The sequence below is a fragment of the Chiloscyllium plagiosum genome, chromosome 4 (genome assembly GCF_004010195.1).
Source record: "Chiloscyllium plagiosum isolate BGI_BamShark_2017 chromosome 4, ASM401019v2, whole genome shotgun sequence".
Lineage (NCBI taxonomy): Eukaryota > Metazoa > Chordata > Chondrichthyes > Orectolobiformes > Hemiscylliidae > Chiloscyllium > Chiloscyllium plagiosum.
Window position 1 is genome coordinate 60,510,978 of NC_057713.1, and position 12,141 is coordinate 60,523,118.

Genomic DNA, 12,141 nt, shown 5'->3' on the forward strand with positions numbered 1-12,141 from the left:
AGGTGTTGCCAGAAGGAATGGAAAATGTCACATCTATATTCAGTAAAAGATGTATGGAAGATTTAGTTGACTTTCAAAGGTAAGCCCACTATCCATAGGCCAATCGTTTAATCTTTGAGATTTTAGAAATAATGATTCGTGACAGAATTAATTCGCTTGAGCAAATGCAGGTTAAGAAAGGAAAGCCAGTGTGGATTTGCTCAGGAAAGATCTTGTCCAATTAAATTGCCTGAGTATTTTGATGAGATAACAGAGGGAACAGATAAGGGTAATGCTGTTGATGTGGTATACACAAACTTACAAAAGAATTATAACACAACAGACATGAGAGCAAAATCAGAGCTAGTGGAATAAAACAAACAGTGACATGAAAAACAGTTTGGCTGAATGACAGGAAACAGAAAGTATTGGTGAACAGCTGTTTTTCAGACTGCAGGAAGATTTGTAAATAAGATTTCCCCACGGTTAGTGTTAGAATCCCTGCTCTCCCTGATTATTATTAATGACTGAACATTGAATGTGCAAGGCTCAGTTTCAAAATTTGCATATGATACAAAACTTGATAGCATTGTGTATTATGAGGCAAGTATTAAACTTCAAAGGTCCTGGGGATGTAGGTGCATGAATCACTGAAGATGGCATGACAGATTTAGGGCATGGCTAATAAAAAATTAGGGTTTGCTTAGCTCAGTTGGCTGGTTTGAGCTGCAGTGTGATGCCATCAGCATGAATTCATGGAAAAAAATACTGTACTCTGGGACTATGGTAACTTTACTTGAATGTTATTTCAATAATTTAAATTCTTTCTGCAGTATGCAGTGCAGTTCTGTGAGAGTTTCATTTTTCAATTTAAAATCTCTTACAAGGATGAGTAGAAAGAGAAGTGCTGAGGCTACTTTAGCAAGGTTACTCTGAAGACCTTACTTCAATGTTTCAATTTAGCAGCTGTGCACCTGCAGGTTTGTCTAGTAACAATTCCTTAAAAAAGTGGAAAGGAGCATATTTTTGTTAAATTTATCTCAGTTATTTTCAAAGAAACATTGAAGTAAGGTCTTCAGAGTAACCTTGCTAAAGTAGCCTCAGCACTTCTCTTTCTACTCATTCTTCAAAGAAAATAACTGAAAATAATTGTGTTGCATGTAGTAATCTTGTAATACTAAGTCTCATTTTCTTTTATTTTGTAGGCTTTATTGTGTGTGCTGAAGGTACCATACTTTCAGTCAACAAATTGGTGTTGCAAAGTGATGAAAATGAGAGAATTTCTTCATTGACTGGAAACATTGTCCTCAATGAACTCAATGCTTTGACCAAAGTAAATTCTTTATGTACAGTCCAAGGTGAGCCTGTGTTTCGACCTCTTTGGTCATTTATTCATCTCGGGTGCCCTAATATAGCTGCTGAAAATTGAAAGAAAGTCTCACCATGTAGATTGGTTCCAGAATATCTTAATTATGCAATCTTCTGTTCTGGGTGACAGAGTTTCAAAATGCTTTATGCACTGCAACTAGCTTTTCTATAAATTCAGTGTGTGGATACTTTCCTAACAACTTCTGCAGACATGTTATTACACACCTCTGGAGTGAGTTGGCTTTGAACCCAGGCCTCCCAGTCCAGATGTAGAGACACAATTACAGCACCAATACAATTTGTTAGCTGATACCTCGAGCAATCACTTGAAAAAAAACCTGAAACCTCTAAATGTGATTTAAATTCCTTCCAATCATTGTTATCACCCTTCTGTAGATTCCCTGCTATTACTAGTCAAAAGCCCCTTCCATTGCTGCTTCTTCCTTTTAAAAGCCTAGTTGATCACCCTGATTGCTAGAACAATGAGCTGACAATAAAAGCCTTTTCAATAGTATAATTATAAATTTGAGCCAAAAGCTGATATCAGATGTTGTGACTTACAAGTAGTAAACTATTTTTGTGTACTCATGAGCAAGTGCTATAACTCATCTAAAAACTCCACTCTTGCCTCCCAGACATTTGATTTTGTTCTGTATTGAACTGTTAGGTTTCAAGCATTGCAAACTAGGAGGGGTTTGAAAATTTACAAATATTTACAACATGGCAATTACCTGTCCTGCATTTGTAGCAACAGAATGGCAATGTGGTTGCCTTTAATTTTGTTTCTCTTCCGTACCAGGGACACAACTAGGTGCTAATTGTTTCTGATTGAATAAATAAACTGGCAATTATAAAGCACCATTCATAAGATTGTTGTGACATATTGTAGTATCCCTACCTCTGAATCAAAAGGTCTGGATTCAAGTCCTACCTGGTCCAGAAGTGTGTTACAACATCCATAAAGAGGTTAAAAGAGAAAATGCCTAAAGCACCTTTCATGTCTTTGGAATGCTCCAAACTGTGACATCAGAAACAGGAGTTGGTATAGGCCTGCTAACACTTGGAGTCTGTTTTGCTGTTCAATGAGTCAGTGATTGATCTACGTAATCACCTTCCTCCACGATCCCTGTATTCCTTGGTTCTCTTGGAATTCAAAAATCTATCGACAAATCTGCATTATACTCAACAAGGGTATAAAATCCCAATGATTCGCAACTCTTTGATTGAAGGCAGTTCTTGTCTTCTCAGTCCTAAATAATTGGTCCCTTGTTCTGGGCATGTGAAGCCTAGATCAAGTGTCACCAACCAGTGAAAATATTCTCCAGGATTTGCACTGTTAAGTCAATGTAGGTTTTATTTATTTCACTGAGATCACATTTCTCGTTCTTCTAAACTCTAAAGAATGTTGACCTAACTGTCTTGATCTTTTGTCAAAGGTCAAGTATCTCCTTCCTTAGGTACTCCAGGTATGATCTCAGTAAGGCTATATATAATTTCAATATAACTTTAAAAAAATTCTTAGACACTAATTCCTTTATTGCAATTGTTTGCTGCAACTACATATTAACTTTCCTCAGAACTCATAACCTTTCCACATTATATTCCAATTGCCATGTTCTTGCCTTTTTCGGTTAACCTGCCTAAATTATTTTGCAGCCTGTTTGCTCATAACGTATTGTTTTATCCCACCTTTGTGCTGTGAACACATGGGAATACATTATACAACTAAATAATTTACATACTTTATAGGTAACTGAGGCCCAAGTACAGATCATTGTGGTATCCCACAAGTAATTGCCTGTCAACTCAAAACTTACTTGTTTATTCCTGCTCTATTTTCCTATCTATCAATTAAGGTCAACTCATACTAATTTATTAATCTCAATCCCACAATTTCTTTGGGAGTAAAAGCCTCCTGTGTGACCCATGCTTAAAATTCTTTTAGAAAATCCAAACATAATAGATGTCTAATTTTTCCCTTATTGACACTGCTGTTTCATAAATTCCTGTTGATTCTGCACAATAGTATTATAATTTTCTTAGTACCCTGTTCACACAACTTTGTTACTTGATACATCCTCATGATCTATTAATTAGTTTTGAAGTATAGTTACCATTTCATTGCTAATTTGACAGACAATTTGTACATTGCAAGGACCTGCAGACCTTAGTAAGATATAAGGCATTGCATGATCTACTTTTATGATTGGTCAGGAAAACTGCACTTCTTGCTTTAATTAATGCCATGGGATCTTTCACAGATGCAGGCACATGGTTTTGTTTGATGTCTTATCTGAGACTTAGTGCTTCCAATAATGTCATGTCAAATAACTCAAATATAGGCCGATATCTTTTCACCAAGTCACCCTTGAATCCTTGACCTCATTTCCTCAGAGACAGATGTCAGTGTGAACAGAACCTGTGAGACTTCTGTTTATATCTGTCAGCCAGAACTCACAGCATCTCACCACCACTAGCCCCCATCTCTCCCCTCCCCCCCCCCCCCCATCCATCCATTGCCAGTTCCAGGAAATCATATTTAACCTGCTGCAGAGTCTTCTCCCCATGAGCAAATCTGCTGGAGCTATCCCTAGTTGCATGAGGGGTGGCCCTATAACTAAAAGGAACTGGGACAGTTTGGTCTCTAGTGAAGCTGTAGGCTTTTTCTTTAAGCCTGTCCTCAAAGGTTGGACTGCACTTTCTGTCAGGCTATTGGAGTGATAGATGGAATGGAGCTATTCCTTATATGACGAATACCATTTGATCTTATGTATGCTCAAATTCCCTGATGGTAAATGACGGCCCATTATCTGTGACCAACACTTTTTGGAGTCTGTGTATTGCAAAAGATGTGAACAATTTTTCTAAAATCATCCTAGTGTTTGATGAATGAACTCTGTGCACGTCCAGCACTTGGAATTCGCATCCACAGTGACTAAGAACATTGAGCCCATGAAAGGACCTACATAGTTGAAGTGTCACTGGATCCAGGGTTTATTTAGCCGTTCCCAGGAATGTGGGGTATCTGCTAGTGGTTATTTTTGTCCTTGTTGCCACTCGCCAATGCGGCTATGACTGCATCCAGTACAAGCCACCAGACATAACATCTTCATTTTGAAAGCTCCTGGATGGCCCTGGTGTAGTTCAACCAGTATCTGGTGATAACCTTTGCTCAGGACAATCAATCTTGCTGTCCTCTACTGTCTCTCCTTGTCCAAAAAGATTTCAATAATGATTGTAATGGCCCTTTGGTTTCCTCTATCACCAGCAACTGTTTCAGTTTTGCCAAGACCTGATCTGTCTATGTCCAAAGTCTGATATTGTCAGCTGTGACTGGAAGTATGTCCAGAAAATTTAAAACCCACTACAGACTCTTCCAGTGGCGGGACCAGCGGTGGTCTATCTGCCAGCTCAATGCATCGTTTGGTCTCCCGGGCAGTGTTCCAACTTGTAATTATACGCACTTAATATCAGATCCCAAGGTTGAATTCGGTCTGAAGCTTTGGACAGCACTGCCTTGACCTCTTTTAGTAGACCTAGCAGGGGTTTGTGGTCCATTGTTATTACAAATGTTTGCTGTAAAACTATTAGTGGAACTTCCTGACTCAAAATATGACTGCCAAACTTTCCTCTGTATCTGTTTGTATTTACGCTCTGCATTAGACAAAGTCCTAGATCCATGTTCCTCTCCATTGGGCCACCTATGTGCTTATACTACCCCGATGCCATACAGGGATGCATTGCATATCAATACCAGATCTTACTGGGATCATAGTGTGTCAACATTTTAGAGGATGATAGCTGTTTATTTACTTCCCTGAAAGCTATTGCTTGGCTATGTGACCATTTCCAATGCTGACCCCTTTTTAAGAGTTGATGAAAAGGTCCAGGATGGAGGCGAGGTTACGTGTGGACTTTCCATAATAATTCACCAGCCCATGGAAAGACCTAAGCTCCAGTACAGACGTTGGAGCCAGGGCACTTTTGATCACCCTCGCTTTATCTTCCAACAGGTGTAATCTGGTTTTGTCAACTCTGTAGGCCAAGTCGGTCACTTGGGGTGCCTGGAACACAGTTTCTCCTTCTAAGGCATATGTCGGCCTCGAGAAACATCTGAAGATTATGCCCAAGTTCCCTAGATACTTATTATTGGTCTTCCCTGTTATTAGCATGTCATCCAGACAAATGATAACCTGGGGTAGACCTTGTAAAATCCATCACCCACTAAAACATTGCACAGGCTGACATTACCCCAAATGGCAGTCTCGTATATTGGTACAAACCCTTATGGGTATTAATTGTAGCATACTTCTGGAAATTCTTATCTAACTGCAGTGGCAAGTATGCATGGCTCATGTCCAGCTTCATGAAGGAATCCCTCCACCCCCAACCAGCTTTGCATATAAATCTTCTATGTGAGGGATTGAGTATTTATGCAGCTGCAAAAAGTGGTTGACCGTTGTTTAAAATCCCCACAGAAACAGACTGACTCATTGGACTTCACCATCGATATGACTGGTGATAGCCATTCCGTAAATTAGACTGGTTTGATGATTCCTTTGCTTTCTAGCCTCCTGATTTCTGCATCTCCTTTTGTACGGCAAATGGCATTGGACCGTCCTTGCAGAATTGTGGAATTGCTTCCTGTTTGACATGCAAGATGACCTTGGCTCCTTTGATCATCTCTGGACCTTCCTGAAAAACCTCCGGGTATTTAACAAAACTTCACTCAGGCAGCCATTTTCTAATCAAAAAATGCTGAGCCAAACTAGGGAAATGTTTCTCAACCAATTTTGAGCCATCAAGGCCGAGCCTTGAGTCTGAGCCTTTACTACAATCAGTTGTAATTGAATCAGCTGTTTTTCATAAGAGACCGGAATTGAAGTTGTAGTCTTAATTTGCAAAGGCTCCATGGTATAGGTGCTTTGTCTAGCCAAGATCTTGCAGAAAGTTAAGGGTTGGAGTCCAGAGTGAATTTTGTTAAAGACTGGTTCTGCAATTACTGAAATGGCTGCGTCGATATAGACCTCCATTAGAACCATGTGACCATTTAACCAGATGTTAATTTTGGTTCTGATTTGGATGCTGCTGAACAATTTAATTATTCCAAACCAAATGTAGGTGAACGTTCTAAGGTGTGCACACTTCTGGATACTTGCCTACGAGTTCTCTTACTCAATTTGGGCTAGCGGACACTTTTGCTCTCTTGAGTCCGTATGTCAGCAACGACTATAGTGGCTTGCCTGCCCAGATCCTGAAGAAATTATTAACCGTTTGGCTGAGGCTTAGCTTTGTTTTGATTTGGGCTGATCTGGAATCCCTCTGTTTAGGATATGTCCTGAACGAGGCTATGCTTTACTGAAGTAGTGTTCCGCAAGCTCAGCCAGGCAGGCGAGCGTGTCCACTTCCATTACAATACCATGTAACTGATGTGCTCCACATGTCGCATTTCCCAGTGATCAACCCAATTGTAGTGCCTGTTTGAAGACCAGTTGGGCTTCAACCACTAGGTACTTTTGCATGGTTATATCACCAATCCCACATGCCAAACAGTCTCCCAGCATCTCACTAAGAGTTAAACCAAATTCACATGCTTCTGCCAGTAGACTTAACCTAGTCAAAAATCCTTATACAGTTTTCCCTGGTTCTCAAATAGACAAGTAAAACTGATAGCATCTCAGAAATTAGAGGCCGCTTAGGGTTGTGATATTCCTTAGCCAAATCTGTCAATTCAGAGACAACGTTATTCAGTTGTACAGAGACAAAATCAGGCCCTTTTGTAATGATTGTGGATTTCTCTCTGATGTTAGGAGGTTATTCAATTTGTGTAGTGGCAGTAAATTACACAAAAGCACACTATAATAGGATTTACTTGCCCCTTGTGGGAATATATTGTCAGCATCAGGGACTTGATTTTATATAGATGGATTCTCAGCCATTTGATAATGATTTTATCCTTGTTCATCATCGGTTTAAACATAGTAGATATCAGAATTGAAGTGCATCTGTATGCAAGGATACTAGTGAGAGTGGGGCATGCCTTTTTGTGGCTAGTTGATGTTCATGTATTCTGGTGGCTAGTTTTCTGCCTTGGGTTCTGACTTCTGCCCAGATTAACAGTCCCAATCAGGGAGCTCATATTCTTTGACAACCATCTGGCTGACCTTGTTACAATCACTACATTATACTTTCTCAATACTTCAGAATTATGAATATTTTCGACCAACAAATAAAGGGCAAGGTTAAGATTTCTCTGCATAAGATTATTCTGCATAAACATCATTCTCATCATGAATTGTCTTAAACAATTAGATTCCCTACAGTGTGGAAACAGGTCCTTTCAGCCCAACAAGTCCATACCGACCCTTCGAAGACCCACCCACCCAGACCCATTCCCCTACATTTACCCCTTCACCTAACACTATGGGCAATTTAGCATGGCCAATTCACCTAACCTGCACATCTTTGGACTGTGGGAGGAAACCCACACAGACACAGGGAGAATGTGCAAACTCCACACAGACAGTCGCCCGAGGTGGGAATTGAACCCGGGTCTCTGGCACTGTGAGGCAGCAGTGCTAACACTGTGCCACAGTGCCACCCTGTCAATTCCCCTTGTAATTTGCCAGCCAATTTAGCTCTGTGCGAAATCCATAAATAGTTATCAAATATATTAGACATGGCAAACTTCCTAACAACATCCTAGCTGGAGTACTGAAGGCTTGTCTTCCAAAACTAGCTGCAACCTTAGCCAAGGTGTTCCAACAGAGGAACACTGAAATCCATGCCAAAATAAGGAAATCTAAACTGGTCAATTACTAGCCTATCAGTTTACTCTTAGTTGTTAGCAAAATAATGGAAGCTGTCATTGTCAGTAGATTCCAATAACTTGTTCACTAGGGCTTATTTTGGGTTTTGCTAACATAGCTCAATTCCAAACGCGAGCTCCGAGTGACTGTCCTTGGCATCAAGGCAGCATTTGACAGTGTGCGCCATCAAAAAACCATACTAAAATTGAAGTAATTGGGAATTAGGGAGAAAACAGGCTACAGGTTGATGACATTAAAAGAAGATAATTGTGATTTTTGGATGGGAACTGTTGTGTTCCTACCTCTGAATCAGGAGGCCCAAGTTCAAGCCCACCTGCTTCTGAGATGTGTAATAACATCTCTGAACGGGTCCATTAGCAAACATCTGTGGTTGGGTTTTGCTAACATAGTTCAATTCCAAACGCGAGCTCCGAGTGACTGTCCTTGGCACCAAGGCAGCATTTGACAGTGTGCGCCATCAAAAAACCATACTAAAATTGAAGTAATTGGGAATTAGGGAGAAAACAGGCTACAGGTTGATGACATTAAAAGAAGATAATTGTGATTTTTGGATGGAAAATGGTGGTTTTCCTACCTCTGAATCAGGAGGCCCAAATTCAAGCCCACCTGCTTCTGAGATGTGTAATAACATCTCTGAACGGGTCCATTAGCAAACATCTGTGGTTGTTTCCAACCAATCAGGTCAACCACAGGACATTGCTGCAGGATTCTTCCAGGCAGTGTCCTGGCCCAACTGTTTTCAACTTCTTCTTTATTGACTGTCCTTCACTGTTTATATGTAGTTAAGAAATTATTTGCAATTTTGTGTGTGAGCTGCGCTACAGGAGGTCAATGAATAATTGTTAAAAATCACACAACACCAGGTTATAGTCCAACAGGTTTAATCGGAAGCACAGGTTTAATTAAACCTGTTGGACTATAACCTGGTGTTGTGTGATTTTTAACTTTGTACACCCCAGTCTAACACCGGCATCTCCGAATAATGAATAATTGTTGTTTGATGTTTGAAAATGATACCAATGACATTGTTTAAAATTACTTGCCTTCAAATTCAGTTAACCCAAAATTCTTGTGTGCACTTTTGGTTTGTTCTGTTCATTTTGACTTGAAAGTATGCCTGTAAATAGGAGGTTTCTTTTGCTTATCAGGAAATGTGGTTGGTGTTGATGAGGCTAATGCTTTTTCGTGGATAGCTTGCAATAGATGTGGAAATGGAAAACTGGAAAAGAAACATGGAGAAAGGTCAGTACATGTAAATCTGAGACAAATTTTAAAGGGAAACAGCACTATTTTCATTTTATATGTGTGCCTTATGCCTTCTTTGATCATGTTAATTGGATGAATGTGGAACACTGTAAATGCTGGAGATCTGAAATAAAAGCAAAAATATTTAGCAGATCTAGCAACTTTTGTGGAGGCAATAAAACAGAACAAATATTTCAAGTTGAATATACTAATATTCAATTCCCTACTAAGTTCTCAAATTCACCCAAAGTTGCTCCTCTAAGTTGTGCACCATCCTGGAGCTGTTAACAATGACGTGGTTGTACCAATATGACGATGGTTGTCATTGTTCAAGGTAATTCACCATAATGTTTTCCAAAATTAGATAAGAATGAACAAAAAAAAGGTTGATTGATATCCCTGAATCTGTTATTGAAAGTTATTAGGTTCCTGAGCAAAATTCCATTCTTTTACTCATGAAGATTAAGACTGTATTTGGAGTATCAGCAATGTTTCCCACAAATAAAGTGCACAACATTAATGAGTTATTTACACAATGCTATTCCAATATCACAGTATTGGTTTCAAGCGAACAAGCAGGAAACATTGGCTCAACAGGGAATGAATGATGGTCAGAGCCATTTAGGTAGTGCAATCCACAGAAACAGGTAGGAGTGTTAATTGGACATAGGACACAGTGAAGGAGCAGCAAACAGCCAGTGTCAGATTGGTGACCTGGGAGAAAATAGATGATACTTAGTGAGGGAGTAACATGCAGCAAACCTTCAGCTTACCTCTATTCTAATTATTCAGATAAGTTATAGTTTATATTTTGGTTCCCCATCTTTGATAATAAGTGTGTAAATGTGAGTGGCAAACTTACATTTGCAGCCGCAGAAACTGCTCAGAAATTATTTCCTAGCATCAGATGAACATACAAGATCCCAGAACATTATTCAAAGAAAACCAAGGAAATCATCCCTGCATCCTGGTCAATGTCTATCCCAATTAATTTGGAAATTTGATCTGTTAATATTTGTAGGACTTTTCCATGTAATTGCTACACATACCTACATTACAGCAGCATCAGAAAAAAATTGTCCTGGTTACTTTTGTTGCTGACTGTAGAGCCTTCAGTACTGTGCAGAATTTCCTGACCAAGCAAGTATCCAACTAATTGATATCCAAATCCCTGATAATATTTCTGTATAGTTGTTTTCAAAGTATTTATGTTGTATCCTGGTTTCAGGCCTTTGATAAACCTGAAAATTCTTTGGACACTAGTGGGTAAGTGTGTGTGGACTTGGTCATTTATCTTTCCTTTCCTTTGTAAAGGTTAATCAGTTGAGTGCTACTTATTGAATCCCCTGATGGACCTGGTAAAATCAGATAACTAAAATAGAGAAATCCATGCTGAATCTCCATTCTTGTGTTTCAACGTATTTTACCAAGATTATGCAATCATTACGCTGTATTCAAATATTAAATTAATTCTCAGCATTATTTTACTTGTATGTTTTAAACATCAAATTGTTCTTGTCGCAGTGAATCATTTTACTGCTGTCTATGTGCCCAGTCTGTGATGACACCGTTTACAAAAATGCAATTGGAAGTATTTCTGCAGTATCCAGACCTACCCCATAGTACCATAAAAATCAAGGTAACAGTTATTCACTTCTGGTTTCCAGATTATCCATTCACTGTGATAAAGTATAATGCAGTGTTGAAATATTACCTTAAATAATTACAAGATTTCTACATTGAAGAAAAATCTGTGCAAAGCTTGTAGCTCAGGTTGAGGTTTAGGGTATAGGTTTGCTCGCTGAGCTGTAGATTTGATATCCAGACGTTTCATTACCTGGCTAGGTAACATCATCAGTGGCGACCTCCAAGTGAAGCGAAGCTGTTGTCTCCTGCTTTCTATTTACAAAATTCCATGCAAGGACTGCAAGAAACACTACGTAGGACAAACAGGAAGAAAGTTAGTCACCAGGATACACTAACACCAGCTAGCCACAAAAAGACACAACCCTCTCTCCCTCGTAGCCCTACACACAGAGGCAAAAAAACCACCATTTCGACTGGGACAACACATCTATCCTGGGACAGGCTAAGCAAAGACATGCCAGAGAATTCCTAGAGGCCTGGCACTCCAACCACAACGCCATAAACAAATACATAGATCTAGATGCCATCTATCAACCCCTCAGAAAACGAACAGGAAATGACATCACCACAAACCCCAGGAACCCCATCCAGGAGAAAGATATAAATAGAAAGCAGGAGACAACAGCTTGGCTTCACTTGCAGGTCGCCACTGATGATGTTACCTAGCCAGGTAATGAAACGTCTGGATATCAAATCTACAGCTCAGCGAGAAAACCTACACCCTAAAAATCTGTTTATTATAAATGTCCTGCTGGAGTCTACAAAGGCTGAAATCATGTATCAAAGGGTTGAATGTTTACAAGATAATACATTGCTTGGAGAGGGTGGACGCTAGGAAATTGTTTCCGTTAGGCGAGGAGACTAGGACCCGTGGACACAGCCTTAGAATTAGAGGGGGTGAATTCAGAACAGAAATGCGGAGACATTTCTTCAGCCAGAGAGTGGTGGGCCTGTGGAATTCATTGCCACAGAGTGCAGTGGAGGCTGGGACGCTAAATGTCTTCAAGGCAGAAATTGATAAATTCTTGATGTCACAAGGAATTAAGGGGAGAATGTGGGTAAGTGGAGTTGA

The 12,141-nt window shown here is 39.7% G+C and overlaps 1 protein-coding gene across 5 annotated transcripts in view; it reads left to right on the plus strand.

Annotated features, from left to right (window-relative positions):
• spidr (scaffold protein involved in DNA repair) overlaps window positions 1-12,141 on the plus strand; it is a 267,753-nt gene that overhangs the window by 239,362 nt on the left and 16,250 nt on the right. For all 5 annotated transcript variants that reach the window (XM_043688286.1, XM_043688285.1, XM_043688287.1 and 2 more), the window contains 3 exons: window positions 1,185-1,337; window positions 9,326-9,419; window positions 10,947-11,061. In XM_043688286.1, the coding sequence (XP_043544221.1) occupies window positions 1,185-1,337; window positions 9,326-9,419; window positions 10,947-11,061 (362 nt within the window). The remainder of the gene's footprint in view (window positions 1-1,184; window positions 1,338-9,325; window positions 9,420-10,946; window positions 11,062-12,141) is intronic.